The sequence below is a fragment of the Buceros rhinoceros genome, unplaced genomic scaffold (genome assembly GCF_000710305.1).
Source record: "Buceros rhinoceros silvestris isolate BGI_N320 unplaced genomic scaffold, ASM71030v1 scaffold6106, whole genome shotgun sequence".
NCBI lineage: Eukaryota > Metazoa > Chordata > Aves > Bucerotiformes > Bucerotidae > Buceros > Buceros rhinoceros.
Window position 1 is genome coordinate 3,269 of NW_010419196.1, and position 20,874 is coordinate 24,142.

The 20,874-nt window shown below is 39.1% G+C and overlaps 1 protein-coding gene across 1 annotated transcript in view; it reads right to left on the bottom strand.

The window, feature by feature from the left end:
- Positions 1 to 4,939: 4,939 nt before the first annotated feature.
- Positions 4,940 to 20,874, bottom strand: part of MYPN (myopalladin) — a gene marked incomplete at its 3' end in the record, with an annotated part of 26,600 nt that continues 10,665 nt past the window's right edge. Inside the window, exons 2-11 of the mRNA XM_010138803.1 lie at positions 19,984 to 20,159; positions 18,365 to 18,416; positions 16,115 to 16,262; positions 14,104 to 14,175; positions 13,746 to 13,887; positions 12,786 to 12,809; positions 10,677 to 10,793; positions 9,677 to 10,046; positions 7,029 to 7,616; positions 4,940 to 5,087 (exon numbers count right to left, since the gene is read on the bottom strand). Of these exons, the coding sequence (XP_010137105.1) occupies positions 4,940 to 5,087; positions 7,029 to 7,616; positions 9,677 to 10,046; positions 10,677 to 10,793; positions 12,786 to 12,809; positions 13,746 to 13,887; positions 14,104 to 14,175; positions 16,115 to 16,262; positions 18,365 to 18,416; positions 19,984 to 20,159 (1,837 nt within the window). The remainder of the gene's footprint in view (positions 5,088 to 7,028; positions 7,617 to 9,676; positions 10,047 to 10,676; positions 10,794 to 12,785; positions 12,810 to 13,745; positions 13,888 to 14,103; positions 14,176 to 16,114; positions 16,263 to 18,364; positions 18,417 to 19,983; positions 20,160 to 20,874) is intronic.

A 20,874-nucleotide genomic window follows, 5' to 3' on the forward strand; every position in this document is an offset into this window, starting at 1 on the left:
CACTCCACCCCCCCACCCCTCTGCTTTCAGTGGTGGGAATCCAAAACCAACACATCTAATGTGCGTGCTTTTCTTCCATTATTGTGTCCCATGAAGAGGCGTCACTGAAGTGACTAATTTCTTGCAGATGAGTTTTGCTGGGTCATCTTACCTGGCACACAGCATGCATATCATGCTATCCAAATGTAAACACACACCCTTGAAGATTCTAGCAAGTTTGTGGTACGCAGCTAGACAATATTTGAAATGCAGTTCAGCTCAAAGTGATTGAGCAAGACAAAAAGAAAAGAGAAAGCAAATAAGGTTTGCATCTCCAACTCGCACTGACTTACCAGCTCGAGTGAGTGCCTTAGGAGTGTGTGTGAAAGCAGGAGGAGCTCACGTTCCCTTTCCTAGATGAGGAGTTCTACAAGCCAGGATCCTTGCCAGGAAAACCTGTCTGAAATTTGTTGTTGATTACATCTAGGGGTTGTTCAATTATTAATTCCCGAAACTATTGGGAGTTTATACCTATTAATATAAAGATCTTGTAATTTGTCTTGGTCAGGCTCTTAAATCTCTTCTCATTTCTGGTACAGAGCAAACAAGCTTCCGTGAGGACTCCTTGTGGTTTAATTCCCATCCTTAGCCTCAAATTGCCTACACTGGCTGACCTTTGAGAGATGATATGAAGCCTGTTTTTGAGCAAGATTTTTGGAGTGATTGAAAGATGTGTAATTCTTGTGCTCTGGCGAACAGAGTTCTTGGTGACTCTTGGGAACTTTCTGAGGCTGACTTCTTAGTGTGAGAGCTGTGAGGATTCTGGTTGGTCAGTGTTGAGGTGTTAGTGGTGATGTGGCCTGTGTCATGAGTTGGGTTCTGCATATGGCTTTACAGGCCATGGGTTTTAATGATTTAAAAGCTTTTGGTCAAACCTTGCACCTCTTCTGCTCTGAAATCTCTTACAGAGTATTCCCTAGCAAAAGTAAAGCATATCCATGCGAGGGCTGTGCATAATTTTCTAAATGGCTGTAGGTTTTGTCCTAAAGATAAGGCAGTGACCATGCTGCTGTCTGGGTCTTATGTAAGGCACAACCAACCAGCATTGCTACATGATATTCTTCATATTAAATGACACAGATATGTGAGCACAGTTTGTAGTTCGTACAACCAAAAGGTATAGACCAGGCCCAGGTATTTAACTCTCCATTCTGTTACTATTGCCCACTTAATTCTTTTATTTTTTCTTACTGTGCAGGATGTTGGAAGTTTTATTATGTTGTTTTCTTATGTTATATTATGTGTATAGCAAAGTTTTGAGGAGATAATATCATTATTTCAAAGTTTTGCCTGTGAAGCTGAATTTCCTGTATAGTCCTATTGGTGAAGCCTGTAAATGTTTTCAAGTACCAGGGTAAAAGAATCAGTTCACATTACACATTTGTATTTTTTTCTGTTTGCCAAAATGCCCCCAAACTCTCTGTCTGCTCTTTTCTCCTCACGTGTCTTTTTACTTCTGCATGATGTATTCTAACTGAACATTACCAAGATGTTTTACTTGTAAGGAAGGTAAAAGGCCCAGTGGACTAGACTGACAGATGGGGGGAAGTGGAGATAATGCTGCTTGTGCCCTCCTTTCATCAAATGGTGCGGTAGCCCAGACACTCGCTGAGGTCATGAGACTTAGGGGCTTTGTCTCACAGGATTTCAACCTCAGTCTCCAAGAGGAAGCTCTGAGCTCCATGCTGATAAAACAGTATGCCAAGGGAGATGAGGGGACAGGGAAGTTCTTTGTCCTTCTTGTCCTCTTTCACTTTGCAGAAATACTGAAACGTCCACTACAGGAAGGACAAGAATACAGGTATTTGTCCTAGTTCCTAGGCAGGAGAGTGATTCTCTTTTTCTCTCTCTGTCTCAGTCTGTCTTTGTTTCTTTTCTCCAACACAAATTAGAAGAAAGGATTCTAGCAGCTCCTTCCAACACCCCTAACTGTTAAGCTGAAATGCTATCTGAAATGTCCTGCTAAAGGGACAGTTCCACAGTTCCACACTGCCTGAAAGTCATAAGGTTTGTTGATTGAGCTGGAGAAGGTGAGAGAAAGGCTCAGGTCTCCTGTTAAGGGAGCTGTTCTGAAAGGTGGAATTCCCAGGTTTTTATCCTGCCAATAAAGAATGCTTGATCAGTTGCGCAACCTGGGACAGCACCAACAGTACACTGGCAAGGAGCTAGGCTGTCCTTACTGGAGTTAAGAGTTACGAATTCGACTGTCTTCAGGCCAAGGAAGAAACTGAGTTAAGCCTCCTATATCCTGGGATTTGACCCAACCTCTTCCTGCAGTTGCATAAAGCTAATTCTCATGCAGTATATCTCCTGTTTGAAAGAACTGAGCAAATCTGACTGAAGACGCACAGTATAATTGAACCACATGTTTTTTCAACAGTCCTAATTTTGATGAAATATCATCTGGCAATATAGAGTACTACTGTCTGCACAAATGACAGGTATGGTGGTTTGTTCTGGTAAAAATGACAGCTTGTTATTGCATGTATTTGATCAAAATTGCAGCTAGAATCTTAGCTAAGTCATATTTGTATTTCTGTCAGCACTGTGTGATTATCATAGCTGTGGAAGACCAGAGCCTAATCTGTTCTGTCACATGCAATGTCAGCAAAATTACCAACTATGTTCTCATTCTGGGTTTCGTTACTGTTGGTGATGAGTGATGTGCTGGATGAAACAGAAGGAGTACGTCTGGATTATTGGATAACATGCTGACTGTATAATGCTGACGCTTAGGAGAATTTGGACTTGTAAGCTGAACATTTTTCATGTGGAAGCTGGTAAAAGATAATAAATAGAGCAGCAGGGTGTAAATCACTCATGTTCATTATATAGTAATAGAAGACAACACCAGTACTTTAAGGCACTGACTTGTCATCTGCAGCTTTCATTCTGGATGATCCCTGCATGCTCTGAGAACAAATGCTGTTATTAAAATATGGGGTTATAGTACAATTCTCTAAATAAAAATATGCTACAGGACACATTTTATGAGAAGGGATTTTTAAAATAGCACGTAGAAAATACAAGGCAGGTAACACTTGGAGATTCCTCTTGGAAGGTGTACTCCATTCATTATGCAATGATCTCTCTCAGACAGAGGAGAGATCGTATTTATAAGAAAGTGAACAAGAAGCCCTGCCCTACATTATGAAATATGCTATATATAGGATGACAATGTCTCCTTTTTAATTCTGTGTTAAGTACAAGAGGAAAAACCAGGACAAAATCTATGGGTGTGAGGCCAGCACTCCAGCATATTATTCTCATGATGTTGATTGTTCTGTAGGTGGCAAAGCAACTGGAATTTTGCAAAATACTGTGCATCCTCTCATCTCTTTAAATAATCACTGAGGAGAAGACTCAGACTTGAATTTGCTGGAGTCAATCTGAGCAGTGGTTTTCCCAGATGTGGAAGAATAGTATCAGAAGTGATTGAAGTGGGAACTGAGGGGAAAGTGAGGGAGCTTCTACTGAGAAATCCTGAAATTGCTTTATAGTTTGTTACCATTGTCATTCTAATTACCATAACAATCAGAGAAGCGCCAGCCTTGAAGTTTTTCGGTGTTTGGGGGATTTGGAAATCAAGATTTTGGTTTGGTTTCATACAGAATAGTGAATAAGTGTATAAATAACTTCTGCTGTCAGCAGATAACTCTGACACTAGTAGTGATCATTGTTTCTAAAGGGGTAGTTGTGCAGTTAACTCGGAAGACTGATTGGTATTTCACAGTAGCGCTCTAAATAATTTTTCTTACTACCAGAGCAAGTACAAATTGTAACACTTGTGATTCATCTGCAAAACATACCGCTTGCCAGTTGTTTCACTCAAAGTGCTTTGGCAGCGTGATCTATCAGAAAGAAAGGTCAACAGCAAAATTAAAAAACCCCAGGGATTACCCTGCAGTTGTCCACAGAGGGTAATTTGCTTCAGAGACTCCGTGGCTTTTTGCTTATCTTTGCATGTCCTCTGCCAGAAGGGGCTAACAGAGGCTGTGAAAAGTTTCCTTGTTGACAACAGATCAGGGTGAATCCTTATTTGCTGCGTTAAGCCTGAGCCGACGGGAAAGCTCTGGAGGGCTCTGTGGCCAAGGTGAGAGGAGCATGTTGGCCTACAGCGAGGGCAACTACCTAGCAGTCCTTAGTGTGTCCTACTGTTATGTGAGGGTGGTTGAACCTGAGTTACAGTGATTTCGACCCTTCCTTTTCTATTTCTGCTTTAATTTCATAGACACTGCCCAGATCCAGTGAATCCAGTTAAGAATGAACTGATAGAAAGTTCCTCGAACTTTGTAAAAGGTTTGTTATTTTGCTAAACTCTAATAGTGCCAGGCCGAGAGTTTGGTGTATGCCAGTAACAGCTACCAAAAACTTTATTAAGTTCCTAACAAGTTCCTGTCAGTTCATATAAGTCGGGAGATTTGAAAAAAAAGGTTTAAAGCTAAAAATTAAATCCCGCATTTTAGTTCAACCAAAGTAAAACCAGAAACCTTTTCTTGAACAGTTCGATTACTATAATCCTTAATATGTGTTTAAAATAAACAGTGTATGAATATGTATTTGTGCAGTGAATGTTGTGCAATTAACTTATAAAATGAAGAAGTGAAATCCAATGTGCAGAAGCTTCTAAAAAAAGAGAAAAATTTTCCATTCCTACCAGTCTGAGGTGATCAGAACTGAGAAATGCTGCTCAGTCACAGCGTAAACCCTCTACAGCTGCATCCTCTCATACTTCCTATTTAAAGCCCCCGTTTGCTATTCCAAAGCAGTACTTACCACAAAAGCTCTCTCTGCAAAGCAGCGTCACAGCTCAACCACACAAACACCTTTTGTTCTGCCGTTTGTGATACGTGTCTTGTTCCTGAGTGAAACGTATCTTAATAACGTTTGATTTTCTTACCTGCTGACTACTTTGTGGATTAAGATCCTCTCGGAAACGCAGTTTTCTTTCTAGGTCCTTTACAAGTGCAGCTTTATTTTCCCGAATAGAATCATCTGTTGCTAATGACAGAGGCTTCAGATTTTTCTTGGTTAATCCCTGGTTCGGGCTATTAAAAGAAAATTCTGATACTAACATGCAGCAAACAGTATGTGTTTTTTTTGTCACCTGTGTGACATGCTACATTAGGCTTCAGTCGTCTGGAGGAACCCGTTAACTTATTTATGTAGAAGCCAAAGCACAACATGGAATTTCATTATTTTGGATACTATTTTAATGGTGCATCCCATTCCCATGCCAGTAGGAATTAAGGACACACAAAGAGAATAAGGATTACAATACTATAACAAGCATCTAAGTTCCAGTTATATTTATCCTGGAACAATGATGTCACAATGAATGCTAAAGAAATGTGTATAGATGTTACCATAAGTATACATTTTGTACATTTTACTGTATCATGCAATAATTTAAAAGTTAATACCATTTCTCATTGATCTTTATCTCACATCTTCATTGATCATTTACTCCTTCCTTGAACTTTTACTTCTTTCATTCCTCTCAGCCTTTTATGACACCTAACATCAACAGTTCTTTTTATTTTTATTTTATAGATGTCATCTGCTCTATTGCAGTAAGATTTGACGATAGTTAAATTCTTAAATAAGACTGTCAGGAGACTGTGAGAGTGCATCACTGAAGCACAGCAGCAGCACACCACTAGAGACTGTGCAACATCCTAGTGGTTCACCGGGAGCTGGGGTCTTAGAAACAGGGCATCTAGGTAAAAGGTGTTGCTGATGTTTGCTGTGTGAGATCCCTTCCTGTTGTGGTTCTGCAGACAGGGTGATCTCTTACTGCTGATAGGGAAGCTGAACTTCAATAGGTACTCACAGATTAACAGAGATATTGTTTAGGTTTGAGTTGGGTATAGTTAAAACCTTCACTGTGAACCTTACAACATTATTACGTTTGCCAGGGCTGTGATGCCAGGGCTGTGAAGGCCTCCAGGCATGTGCCACAGGGTGATGGTGATTGTGTGGCTTGCTGGGCAACTAGGAGGTGTGTGAGTAGGAGTGCAGTAATGGTTAGAGGGTGGGATTTCTTGGCGCACAGAGTGGATATTATGTATACAGGGACACTTTTTTCTGTTCTAATTCCAGCCTGGTTGGTGTAGTATCATCAGGATAGTTACGAGATTGGGATTTACTGACAGCTATCACTACCTTGAAGTGTATCATTGGCAAAAGGGGAAATATTCCTTACTTTGTGCAAAGTTTGGAGTTCTGTGGATGAAAAGTTGTGTCAATCTACTGGTGCTAGCTGTGCTAACACAGGGTTCGCATAGTCCACAAAAGGGATATTAATTTCAACTGTACAAGTAAAGAAGGAACTTTTAAAGCCACAGCCTTTTGAGTACATCATCATCCTTATTTGCTTGTATGGTGGTAACCATTTTGTTACTGAAGCCAGGCTGGCTGTCAGTGGAAACGTTTATGTGCAAACCATTAACTCTCCTGAGATCTTCTAGAAACTTTAAATATAGGAAGTATTGGAACCAGAAAAATACCTTTACTTAAGTTATTTCTTCGATTTACTTGAACTAAGAAATAACTTGCATTATGAGGTACCTTTTAATTTACTTGCTGCTTACAGTAGGTAAGAATTTTTTTATAATTAACGTAGGCAAATGGTCTTAGAGTGACTGATCCTGCAAGCTCATGAAATCTCTTTTCTCCCACTAGTACAGTCTTTGGAATCTCTGAGCTCCCAGATTCTTGTATAGATCTGTTTATAAACTCACATTTCTCTCTCTTGAATTTATCTTACCCCGATGTATCTTATTGTAGGAGCTACTATCCATTCCTTTCTTAACTGAATGTAAAAGTTAGGTGAAATGACCAGAATAAATGAAGAATCACTTTTCTATTTTATGAACTACTTATATTTCAGGAAACTCCCCACTGAACCCTTGAACAGAAATACATCATAGTTCCCTTCGTGAGTATTTCTTGTTCCCGCTTCTGCACACACGGTTTATTCTACTTACATGGCTGGTGTACTTCTGGGCAGTCCCATGGCATTGGTGGATGGCGCAGTAGGAAGTGAAGGAAGAACAGCACTAAGGAAAGCTACTGGATTCTGAATCCGTCCGGTTGGAGAGATAGGAGCAGGAGTCACTGTTTGCGGCTGGAACTGCTTTGCACTGGATATAGAAAATGTGAGCGGAGACACCATGGATTCTTTAGGGCTTGGTGGACACTGTTCATTTTTGCTTGTAAACACTCCTGAAGACCTTGATTGGGCAGAAGGAGGATTTCCTGTGAAATTTTCCTTGTTATTTGTTCTTTGAGTTCCTTGAGGGACATTGCTGAATGTTGTAACCGAGGAGCTAGAAGAGGAGCTGCTAGGCAGCGTGGTTTGTGATGGCAGGAACTGCTTAGGTCGGCTATAGCTGAATGCCTGTGAAGCAGGGGCTTTGCTTTGTTTGTACGTCGCTGAAGTGAACTGTTGATGGAGTGAAGTAGCAGAATTCAGTAAAGCCGTGTTGAGTGACAACTCTCTTGTAGACGTCTGAAGCACTTGCTGTTGTTCAAGCAAGACCTGGCTGTGGAGCTGTTTTAACTGTGTCTGATCACTGCATATAGAACAAAGATGAGCAGAATTGGTCACGAGCCCTGAATGTGATGGCTGACTACATTTCCATATGTGAGTTGTGAAAGAAAAACGCTATGTCCTGTGATACAGTAAAAGGTGGGGGGAACTGCTACATGACGTATTTCCTAACATTATGAGAAAAGCATAGTATCAGTTTGCTACTAAAATAAACTTTCCTTCCTCTCCCCTTCTTTGCCAGAGGCATGAAAGCTTTTTGTCTGAAAATTACTTGACTGAACATGATTCTTACATTCTAACACAGGAAATATAAATGTAAATATAAATTTCACCTGAAGATATTTGAGGGATAGCATTGTCCAGTTCAGCTCTATGTCACCTTACTACCCCTCTGCTTGTGTGTAACTGGAAGTAGGATTTGGTTTATTGCATTTTAAGAGTTTGTAAACCAGATTGCAGTTACTTACCTCCTATTAAAGTGGGTTCTGAAACCAGCATTTTGGCTAATAAAGCTTTGTAATAATCCACAAAAAGAGACATTACAACATAGTTTAGGCGGTGTTGACATTTGGTGACATGCAGGAGTGGCTAATTCAGAGAGGACTTGCATTTCATGCAGTTGTTGTTTCTTAGGTGTTATCTACTGCATATATCTTCAGGGCTTTTTTACTTTGCAATTAAGGAAAATGATTTTGCCTTCTTAAGTGGTTTATTTAGTTACTGTGGTTATGGAAATTCAGCATATGGAAAATAAGCTAACTTTTCCTCTTCCAAAACCAAAAAGGACACGGAGGATATGGGAAATGATCATGTAATAAATCATTGAGTATTAAATAGCTATTGTTAGAAAGTGAAAAATCTAGAAGTAGACACCAGCCACAACTGGCACTGACAAACCAAATACATGAAGTCAACAGAACTTAGTTTACTTTAAAAAAATTGCTGTTTCTATAATGTACGAAATGAAAATCATGTTAAAGGTAGATAAAGATAGCAGTTTTAAGCTTTCAAAATTAGCAGGTTAGAGAATTAGAAGTTGTGCAATCCTGATTTTTTGTGTCCTTCATATATACTGTATGATAATGCACTTCTTTGTCACAGTTTTGCGGGGGTGGGTTTGAGAGAAATTCTACTTTATGCAAGCATTGGGCAACTTAAATACTGCTTGTGCTCCCCTCCTTAAACACACTGTAGCTCTGAAAGTAAATAGAGCTGTGAATATGGGATCAACAAATTAAAAATCACTGCTCCAAGTGGTACCTCAGCTGCGTGTAATGTTTATCCTATGAAATTACATCCCTGCTTAAGAGTGCCAGTGAATTACTGTATAAAGTCCTTCCTGAGCCTCTAGTTAAAGTTTCTGCCTATTTAAGAACAGAAATGAAGGACTTTGCATGGGTTTTGTTAGACTAAATTTAGGAGGTTTCAAAAATGCCCAAAAGCTATTTTTTAAGAAACAGTAGTGTGAATTCTATAACTTGTCCTTTAACAAAACTACTTCTTAAAATTGTCCCTTGAGCTCACAGTGCACTAATCGTGCAGGTGCTTTTCAGTTCAAGTGGTTTCACTTAATCAAACATTTCCAAGTATTTTTTCTGTTTTAGATGGAGATTATGTTTGTAAGACATGAAAGTCATGAGGCATGGTGTTTGGGACCAGAGCTGCTGGCTAGTTGCTAGACCTAATTGCTAGCCCTTATAAGACTGAGTATGTCTGGTTTAGGCAAAATTGCATATTCAGGATTGAGTGAGAAGTATTTGTAAAACCTGCTTTTATTTTGCCTGCATAAAAACAGTGTCATTCACCTTTTTTTTGCAGCAGAAGATATTGCGGAATGAAATAACATTTCAAAGGGAAAACTTTTTCCTTTTAAAATCGGAGAACACTTTTCCCAAGAGCGATATACAGAAAAAATACCCAGCTCTGTAGAATGTTTTCTAAGAGTATAGTTAATGAGGCTAGCACCATCTGATACTGTCTTTTTTTTCTGTGTTTGAGGTTTTTTGCTCTAGTGTAATAGTATTCTGGTCTCTGAATACAAAATATTATCAGTGAACTCCTGATAGAATAATTTTTACTTACAGTTTTGGTTTAGCCAGTACTGGCGGGGGTTCCTTGGATGGCGATGTTGGCTCTGGTATTTTCACTGGCTGTCCATTTATCCTTTCTTGGAAAGAGTTGGGTCTGATTTGGTTTGTCGCGCCAGGCCCATCCTCTGATGATGATTCACTTCCTTTATCATCTTCAGGCAGCTTGAAGTGCACACGGAGACCTATCTTGGAACTCGATCTGGGTTCATTGTGGTTCACAAGAACACCTTCAAGTTTAGGTTTGGGAATTTGATTTGCTATGTGATGGGAAGAAGTATGTGGGGGACGTTGATGTTCAGGAGCAATTAAGTTGATTGAGCTCGTTGTGTGAAGGCTGGTAGCATTACTACTGTCCTCAGGTGCTGAAAGAGCAAAATACCAAACTTTTGGTGATGTGCAAATACCATAAATAATAGTGAAATGAAATGCACAAAACTCACTCTGATGCCCTTCCAGTTGGACTGAGTTGTTTTACCTCATTTGTTTAACAGCGAATTCCCTTAAAAGAGGAATATTGTAAAGGCAGTGGGAAAAGAGACACGGTTCTAGTTTGGAAGATCCAGCAGTGGTCTGCAGCCTTGTCCCCCGTGAATTCCGCTAGCATCTCTGAAATACAAACTTTCCTTTCAGAGAATTCTCCAACTTTTCAGTTACAAAGAACACTGCCGGAACTTGAGCTTGATTGGAATCAACAGTGCTGTTATGTGCTGTACTTTGCTCACCTAACTGCTTAGTGCTTTGCCATAAATCGTGTAGGCAGTATGACAGAAGCTGTTTTGAGGTTTCCTCCTTCGGGCTCTGCACCAGCTGGTTATTGAAACAGCAAACTAAATAGGTCATAGAGTTCCTTGTCCTTCACATTTCCAATTGGGGAAGGATGCTTTGAAAAGACATAGCAACCCGTGTGTTCGATAGGCAGCCTGGCCTGCGTGGTGCTGCAGGCTGCTCTGCTTGTATTTACTAGTGCGCAAAGGACTAAGAACAACTCTTACCTTTGACAGTTAGATGAGCTGTACTAGATACTGTGCCGTATTTATTGTTCGCAGTACAGGTGAAACTGCCAGAATCTTCTGAAAATACTTCAGCAATGACAAGAGTGCAAATTTCCTCTGCAAAGCATCAGAGCAGTATTATTCTTGAGGTGAACATGTATTAAAGAAACACACAAAGCCTTGACTACCCGCGGGAACATTTCCATAAGGTTTTCCACCTTGCTCGGTTTGATTTTAGTTTCATCAGTATTATCAATTTTGGCAGCCTTTGTGTGCAGCAGCTGCTATCAGCATTGTCTGCAGCAACTGGTACCCTCTGTGCTCCAGCATGCTCAACAAAACTGGAGAACAGGTGTCAGCAGTGTTTGGAAAACATTAGAAAATATTTTCCTAATCACATGAAGTACAGACTTTCTCTCTGAAGAACTTAAAATTTAATTTGGAGAAACATAGTGTACTCTATACTCACAACTCACTAAAACACATGTGTTTTTCTCTCTTTGCAGATTGAGAGATTAGTTGTAACTAACTGGTAACAATTACTGGAGTCGCTCTGTAAGGTGAAGAAATACAAAAAATATACGTATAGGCTGGCATTTTCCAAAAGTACAAGTGCAGATTTGCAGAGAGAGGGGATTGTGCTGGTTGTGCTTATGGAAAGTTGCATTTTCACTTCTTTGGGATGAGGACTAATGGGTACCAAAAATGTGCTAGCAAAACTGTACTAGCAAAAAAAAAAAACAAAAAAAAATTCTCTCTGGGAAGGTCAATCTGGGATCATGACATTCCTGTCTGACCAGTAGCTGACATGTCTGGGCAGCAATACCAGCTACTGGTATTTTAAATCTTTCGTTTGGCTGGATAGCTGGGATGAGAAGGGAGAATAACATCTAAAGTGCCTTGAAGTGTGGGCTGAGAGCATTTCTTCAACTAATCAGTGACTATTTTGCTACCATTTTGCAAGGAACTTTTCTAAAACCCTCCAGGATGAATATTTTATGAGTATTTCTGTAGAAGACCATACCACACTTAAACTTGATTGTTTCATGTCATCGCTGAGGAAAACCTAGTAGCGACAAAGAGATTATTTGCTAACAACTATAGGAGAATAATAGTTTAATATAGTACTAGGATTATAGAACTGGTTTAAGGCATTATAGTGTCTAGTTTATAGTAGTTGGATTTGCCTACCACTGCATGCATGGAAGTCCAGATTCCTTCTGAATGAGCAGCAGGTGACGAGGCAGTGACAACTGCACGCAACTGATTGCCCGCTAAAAACTGCTTTGCATTACTCAGCAGTGATGCCACTGGTCAGTAAAGGAACAGCATCCGTGCGTTCTGGTACCAGCTCTGTTTATTTATTCCTAAGACTCAGCAAGAAACATTGCAGAGGGATAGAGTCTCTTTCAAGACACTTTTAGGGGTAAAAACCTTTTAATAGGGCAAGGAGAAGAGTTAGAGAAGTTTATATTCCATAAGAATTAATACTCCTTTGGTAATTTTCTATCTTAAGAGGGGCAGATTTGTGTTTTTTAAATAGCGAAAAGCATAGCTGGGAGAGAGATTGTCTTATGGGGAAGTAATCAAAATTCATAAGGCCCTGTTGGTCAAATCAAAAATGGAGGCAGAGTGGCCTCCATTGCGCCTGGACCTTTGAAATTAGCATATCCAGCCACTTTTATAGGACTTGCTGATACCAGGGTGGAACACCTGATGCGTTACTCTCATATTACGCTGGTAGGGAGCAAAGGGAATGGCTGACATGGCTAAACATCTGATGCAATGTTCCCTAACTGGTAAACCAGACAAAAATAGCTCAGTCCTTCATTATCTGGTGTACTTCTGAACCTCACATATACAGGTGACCCTCATACATTAGTTTTGTTAATCTTCAGCTCATAAGGTGGTAACATAAGGTAGAACGGGGTCAAAGCAGCACGGAAACATTATTTTCTTCTAAATGCGTCTCACTAGTAGCTGTAGAACATGGGGAAAAGAAGATATTCTGTTGGTTAAATTATGGACTTTAAATAATTAATATTTTGTTGTTGTTAAATCACCACATTTGTATAATCAAAACAGTATGAGCCTCTTGATTATCCTCACCTGGTTCAGCCATAGATCGTGGTTCTAAAGGGAAGAAGAGCAGAATTAGTAGATTGTATATAGTTAATTTTGCCAATACATTTTTTTTCTTAAGCACTAAATACGAAGCTTGATCTTCTCAATATGATGGAATACTGCTTTTGTTCCAATTTTCTGTTTAAGGGCTGGTGGAGACAGCCAGGCCTTATACGCAATGGTATGTCAAATGCACTGAACAATATGAACACTTCTAAGAACTTATGGATAGGAAATAAATTCTGCAAAAAGTATTTTTTTGGCAACCTCAGTACTACTTCAGTGTGTCTTGATGACAATTTCTGAAACTATTACATGCATGAAATCACGTTAGGATAAAGCATGGTTTAATTTAGGTTTGACTTAGTGTGGTATTTAAGGAATTTCTATTGAGTTTTAGCAATTTTAGCATCCTAGTGACTTATGACAAAACTGCAAATGTTTCGTTTGCATTTGAAAATCAAAGTATATGTTTATAACCTGTCGTGTAGCGTGTGCACACATGTTTGTGGAAGCATGCTAACATATATAGGTCAGGTTACTTCTGTGGATAAGTAAGCAATCCAGTGGCCGTAAGCACTAATATACCAGCACTGAACTAAAAGGTGAGGGATTTGTGGGTGATGGAACGCTGCATAAACGGAGCAAAACCAAAATCAAGCAGCGGAAGGCAGGCTGAATTAGAGGAGAACATTGGAGTGGCAAAGGGATCAAAGCAGAAGGCAAACCAAACCAATAGTTTGGGGAATCTCAGACAAATACTGCCTGTGAGTATGCTGTTCAATTCATCTGCAGTTTGGGCTTCTGGAACCCAAATTAATTGCCATAAATATGGCTTATGTAGTTCTTACCATTGTAGTAAGAAATTCAAAGGGTTGTTATGTTAGCAGTTTTATTGCTTGCCTATATTTTATTAGAGACAGTATTTCCACACAAGAAACATACTTTTCTGTAATATCCTAAAATCTGGAGAGTCTTCTATCAGTGTTCCTTCTCTATACCATTCAACCTTTGGGGAAGGAGCTCCTTTCACCCGACATTCAAAGACAACAAGCTGCCCTTCAGAAGCTGAAATATCCTGTAACATCTAATAGAGAAAATGAATAGGCAGTCAGTAAATGTCGTATTCGTCTGGAATTAATACTGATTTCAGTAAGATTTCATAAAGCCACTTAAATCCTTTAATAGCTTAAGAAATGCATAATTCCTTTCTTTATCTCTGATAGCTAGAACATTTTAATGATCTCGCTGTACAATTAACTGACCTCTTTTAAGTTTTCAAATATGTCACAGAACCAATTACCTTTGTAAATACAGGAGCAGCAATTATAGGTCTTCCATCCAGTCCTTGCAAATAGTTAGTGGGGCTTTGAGCCTGTAGATTGCAAAACATCACATGATAATATTTAGGTGTACCGAGGTTATTTTTCCATATGGAGGAGAAACATCCTTGTGGAATTACACAAAAGAGGTTTTGTAGGTGAAGTCCAAAGCAAAATATTTAATGCAATGAATAAAAGTTGCTCTTTTGTAGCCATCTGCTAGTAATCTTCCTGTATGGGTTACTGCCTGAGGATCAAAACCACCATTACTGCCTCATTGTCTTATTGTCTTAATCGTGGCAAGAAAAACTTCGCTGCAGTGTATTATAACATCTTTCATTAATACTTCACTAAGACAAACCTACGTAGGCTGCTTGGTGGCAGTGTCCTTTCAAAAATTCTTACTTACAAAATATTCGTGGATGTTAATACAGAAAAGTAAAGTCCAATCACAGGTGTGACTGCTACTGTAATTCCTGTCCTTTGCCAAAACCAAACAGAGGTGGAATATCACCATAGTGATCTTACTCAGTGAAATCAGAATGAAATTATTCTCCTGCTGGAAAATTTTCGTATGAACTTGATCAGTAGAGTTTTTCGTTGTAGTGAATAGAAGCTGCCTCAGAACAGCAGAATTACTGCTTCAGTATCTTAGGAAACATAGACAAATTTTATAGATGGTGTCTTATAAGCAAACAAGACTAAAAGTGGTAATTTTTGAGATGACTATCCCTCTTGACTTGGGCAACCCTCTGTCAGAATGGCAAAATGTTGCAAAACCTTGTTTCTGTTCTCTTTGTAGTCAAAAGTAAATGTACACGACTTCACCCATCTAGTATCTGTTTATTGGTTACCACCTAATTCTAGGCTGTAAACATTGAAAAGGCAGCGTAAAGCGAGGTTCTCACTTTTCAGTTTTATTTTTAAGTAAATATGGCTCTTCTTTCCTATTAGGAAAGAATTCAGAGTTACAAAGATTCTGATAGTTTGCATCAAAATGCGTGCTAACATTAATTAGAAACTCTTTGATATGGATATTAAAACTTTATGTGGTAAACAAGCATATCTACATATAAAGTAAACACAGTAGTGAAATAATAGAATCATAGAATAGTTTTAGTTGGGAAAGATCTGTAAGATTATCAAGTTCAACCATTAACCCAGCACTGCCAGGTCACCACTAAACCACGTCCCTCAGCACCACATCTACAGGTCTTTTAAATACCTCCAGGGATGGGGTCTCCACCACTGCCCTGGACAGCCTGTTCTAATACTTGACAACCCTTTTTGTAAAGAAAATTTTCCTGATATCCAAACCACCCCTGGTACGACTTGAGGCCATTTCCTCTTGTCCTATCACTTCTTACTTGGGAGAACAGACCCCCACCTCACTACAACCTCCTCTCAGGCAGCTGTAGAGAGTGTAAGGTCTCCCTTCAGCCTCCTTTTCTCCGGGTTAAACAACCCCAGTTCCCTCAGAGGTCCCTTATGAGAGCTCCTCATAAGACTTGTTCTGATTTATCCTAAATGATTTAGCTTAAAATAAGTTTAATTGAAAGAAAATTATTTCAAGTGAGTTCTGTAGAGAGGGAGAGGAAAAAGTTAAAGGCTGCTGCTATTGGAAGTGAATGAGTCAGTCTGCAATGTGAAGAGGCCAGTGAGTTGGCTTACACTTCCAAGTGTCCTTCCTGGCATGCAGATTCCTGCCGCTGGCTGAGCTAGCAGCAGCTGCTCTTTCTGCTCACTGCCATGGAGATGCCTGGAACCTGGGGATGAAAGGTTCCCTTCCCTTTGGCAGGGGCTAAAGGTTAGCTAGTAGGCAGGAGATCTCTTCTGGCCGTGCAACTACTGTACAGCTCTAAGGTTCAAAGCTGAAGTTCAACAGCAAGGTAAAAACTAGAAAATTTGGAGGTTCTGAGTCACAACCTGTAGAAGAAGCACCTTCCTAAGAGCTTGCTTTTGGTCCTTGAGATTCACGTATTGTCCCCCTACCTGATTAGCTGGTGTTGACACAGGCTGGGCAGGTACAGATACAGGCTGAACCATGGAAGATGGTGCCTTGGAGGTTTCTTGGTGCTTGGTTGCAGTTCTAACGGCAGGAGACGCTGCATTCGAGGAGGGTTCAGGTGGCTTTGGTTTGCTGTGAAATATTAACCGAAAACAAGTTCTCTAATTGGAAGCTAGAGCTATGTGTGTGTCCCTTAGTTATGTCTGTGCAGTTCCATGTCAGCTCCAGCCTCCCTTCTGGTATTGAATTCCAGCTGATCTAAACAGATACATACTCCAAGGCAAACTGGAGTTTCTAAGAATCAGGCTGCCTGTCTTGCCACTCTAATCTCTCATATTTAGTTCAGTTACACCAAACGTAACAAATGGCCTGGATTAACCCAACTGCAGCTTGAAAGCTGCTGTTAGCAGCTCAGAGCAGCATGAGAGAGCGATGCTAGTTTCTCAGAGGATAGTGGTAGTTTCTCTTGCACTGCTCCCTGAGCCTGTATGAAGAATTGGGTGCATAAGGTAATGAAAACACCATGGTCTGCTTGGATACAGATTCAATAATTTACTGCTGATCAAAAAAAAAAAAAAAGATATGTGCTTTCTGACCAACATCTTGTGTAGTTTTGGTAACGTACAGGTTGGCAACTCTTCACTTCTAGGTTGTTTCTATATAGAAGTAAAAGAGATGAACTTGTTTAGTTTTGTTGCAAAGTAAAATAATGCAGACAATGAAGAGATGGTCTTTTTATTCGGTTCGAGGTATGCACTGGCTGCTCTGGAATGTGCCACAGGTCCCCCCAGCCTTCAAACTACAGGAAGACTTACTCAGAGTGAACATACTGTTGTTGTGATCACTGATTTCTCTTTCGAAATTGTGAACTTTTTTTGCAACCTGTTCTCATATTAATTCCCTTTAATTACAGGTGTTCAAATTTGTGTGACAATGGCTGGAAGCTAAGCAAAAATAAAGACACTCGGATTACACCCAAACCTGATCTTTCATAATTCTGTCATTTGAGGACATCCCACTACAATGTCAGAGTAGGTTTTTTTTCCGAAGAAATACAGAATGCAGTACATTACTTCACCATTTAATGAGGTAAGTGTCTTAGAGGTGCCATCAAGTGATCAGGATCATGGTCAACATTACTTTAACACCTGATAAGATTAATAAGAAAAAACCTTATGCCTGAGACATTTGGAAAAGTCTGAGCTGGAACTATGTAAAACTTAGCAATTTGTCCCAAAACCTTTGAAATCTTCTTGATCTGAAGTTTGTATTAAACCCTTACATTTACCAAAGTCAATAAACCAATCCAATCTGGGGCATTTAATGACATTGAAGTTAGATCACCTAAACCAGGATTTGCTGTCAGCCAAAGGTCTTCGGTCAAACACACTGCAGTTTTGTATTTGACATTTTTAATTAGTATAACCCTCCTTAGTAAAGAATGGAAAAACCCAGCGTGCATATATTTATCCGACTAAAGTTTCTTCTTTATAAAGCACTGATTGCTTTTCGGGTTGAAACAATGCATACAAAGGAGTTTAGGATAAAAGACTGATTATTTTAGTTTTCAACCAGTCTGACTCTTCCAATTAACAGAAAGACTTTGATCTGAAAGCCTCTAGATTTTAGCACCGTTGGATCAGGTTCTAAATGCACAGGGAATGGATTTCTTTTAGGAAATTATTTCCCAGGTTTTAGATTACATCTGACACTTTTTCTTTCTTTTTATAATTAGTTAGTCTTTTATACCCATCTTTTCAGTTTACTCTAGTTCACTTGTATTAATTTCCTTATCTTAAATCTAAATAATCCATGCATAGCCATCTTCTGCCAAAAGCTTCATAACATAACATATTTTCATGTGAGAAATCTTACTACACTTTTTTTCCAAGTCAGATGCTTAAATCAGCATTTAAGTTGGGTCTAGACAAATGGTGTCTGTTTTAGTAAATTAATTTTTGTAGTTTAGTCTTCAAGGTAACATATTTCTTATGTTTATGTTTAATATTAAAGTTTCAGTTCTTAAGCTAAAGTTGAAGACACAAAAGCAAATGTGGATTTGTTCCATACTAATTGTAAAGCAAACAAAGCCACAAACAAAACCCAACCCAAACAATCCAAACAAATCCCGAACTGTGTTGGAAGTTGCAAAGTATTAATGAAATCTGAAATCTTTACACTTTACAATTTTTAACTATAAGAAATATGGAAGATGTAGTTGATTTTAAACTTACTGATCCATTTCGTCTTTAATGATTTCACCTTCAGAGTCAGAAGAAGAGACTCCTATGAAAAAGAAAAAAAAAATCGCTTAGAGGCGGCAGGGGGGGGTGGTGCTTTGGAGAAGTTTATCTATGAATGATACAAAGCTTCATTCAAATTTCCTCTAGAGCATTTTAAGGTTGTATATAATAAAGCTGTGTAAAAACTAAAGATCGTATTGCAGTGGAAATGGACCAACATTGCGTACTGTGTAAGATGCAGAACTGCTATTGATGTAAGGCAAATCTGGGATGAGGTGTGACTGAAATGAGGAAAAATTGTCCAAGAGTGAATGTATACCTGGATCTTCCTCAGGTCCCCTTGGAAATGCCACTAGTATGATTTAGTCTGTAACCATTATTGTGATTCAAGAGCTTTTATTTTTCTCAGACACCTGATACTACCAGTTAAAACAATAAAAAAAGAGGGGGAATAAAAAGAGAGAGACCTGGAATTATTCCTGTAGTTCTTAAAGTCGTGCCTTCTAGCACAGTTTGGAGAAGACACTAGCTCAGCTTACTAACAGCTGTCTTACTGAGACATTTTACACTTCTGATTGAGCTTTCACTGCATTGGGAATTTGCATTTTCTCTGCAGTTCCTGCCAGTGAGCACCTCCATCAGCCATGGCTTCCATCCCGCATCCAATGAGTTAGGTAAAAGCCAGCCTTGGCCCAAGTCTCGAGAACCAGCAAATCCCTGCCAAGCACAGACATCTCCCATTAATGTCAGGGGCAGAGCAGATACTAAAAAAGGATTCGTCCTTTCACTGTCAGATTAGAGATGTGAAAGAAGAACAACAGTGGAGCAAAATTAACCTTGTATTAAGTAGGGTAGGTGCTTTAATTTATGAATGGTCCCACTGTTAGTGACAGTACTCAGAGTTTATTTCTCTGCCTGAGAAATGAAAAAAGGACAAAAGAAAAAAGAAGCTTCTATCTGTTTATTTTAAATTTATAATTCTGCTAGCACAATGGTGGATGCAATCTAAATCCTTACCCCAAAAAGTGTTAAAATGAAATATAATGAATAGACCTCTCTTAAGCCAAGTAGGATATATTAAAAAGAATAAGGAGAAAGAATAGAGACCTGAATCTGTAGATATATAGATTCTGTTTCATTTATAGCATCTATTGTGCAAGTAAAATATCAAATTGCTGGCATATTTATTTTGGTTACAAGATCCCCAAAATGGGTCAGGATGAAGCTATCCTGTATTACTTTTGTAATAATTTAGGGAAAATAAATTAATAAAAATTGGACACAAAGTTTAGGTTCTTGTATTTCTGTAGAGTACCACAGACAACAAATATATGGTGGCATCAGAATCTGAATATTTCTAGACTTCGATCTAGCAATGATATATATAAAATCTCTGGGAAACACCACAAATTATATTTGAAGTGCAGCCGCTTGTCTGAAGGTCATTTTACAGAGAAATAGTAAATACATTAATGACAAAAAGTGTTGACTCCCTGCTACGTACTTGTGATGACAAATCTATTGCACAGTTAACATACAAAATGCATAATTGTATCCTAATCCTGTATGACCAATTTCAACAACAATTTCCACAACACTTCTGACATTACCTTCTATGTAAATCTCTGCAGAAGTGGAGTCTGTTCCATAGATGTTTGAAGCAAAGCACGAGTAACGTCCTGTGTCCTCCTCAAAAGCTTCAACAATGACCAGTGAGTGTTGATCACCCGTCTGGATAATTTGAATGTCTGGTGAGTTTTCAAGCTCCTTCCCTTCACAGTACCACCTGCAAGGCAAAGAATGTTGTTTATCAACGCAGACAACAAGAGTGACAATGTTCGAAGTCTTTCTGATGATAACACGGGTGAGTTTTAGTCTGAAGATTCTGACAGAGGACTGCGGGAAAGTGTTGAATCAAATAAGAATAAAATATTTTATGATTTTCACAATATTAAATTACAGCAAATAATACAGCTCCTTTGTTTGCCATATTTAAACATAGTAACAAACTAGTTTATGTAAGCGACTCTAGCACATTTTTCCTTGATACACAGATTTCAGTAGCAGGGTAGAAGAGCTCTGAATTTAGAATGCTATCAGTCCAGCTCTGAATTTTTCTTGAGGTACATTCAAATCTGTGTTGTGGCTTAAACTGTAGCAAAAAACACCCAACCTTAAGTTAACAAATTTCTCTCAAACTTGTGATGCCGAAGTTGATGTTGATTCCGAATGTGACTGAAATTTACTATAAAGTTACTCTTGGTTTCGTCATATATTTAAGCCAATCTGCTTTTTATAAAAGATGGTGTAAGTGTATCACGAGGAAAAAGAGGTGACTTATTACAACACAGAGGCGCTTCCTTACAGGGACGTGGCCAGCGAGACAGCTGGACCTTGAGTTCTTCACGGCATCATGTTGCTGTGTTTCTCTTTTAAACCCAGCTACACGTGCAAGAATACATTGGACCCTTTAGACTTGTCGCTCTCATCTAAGGCATTCC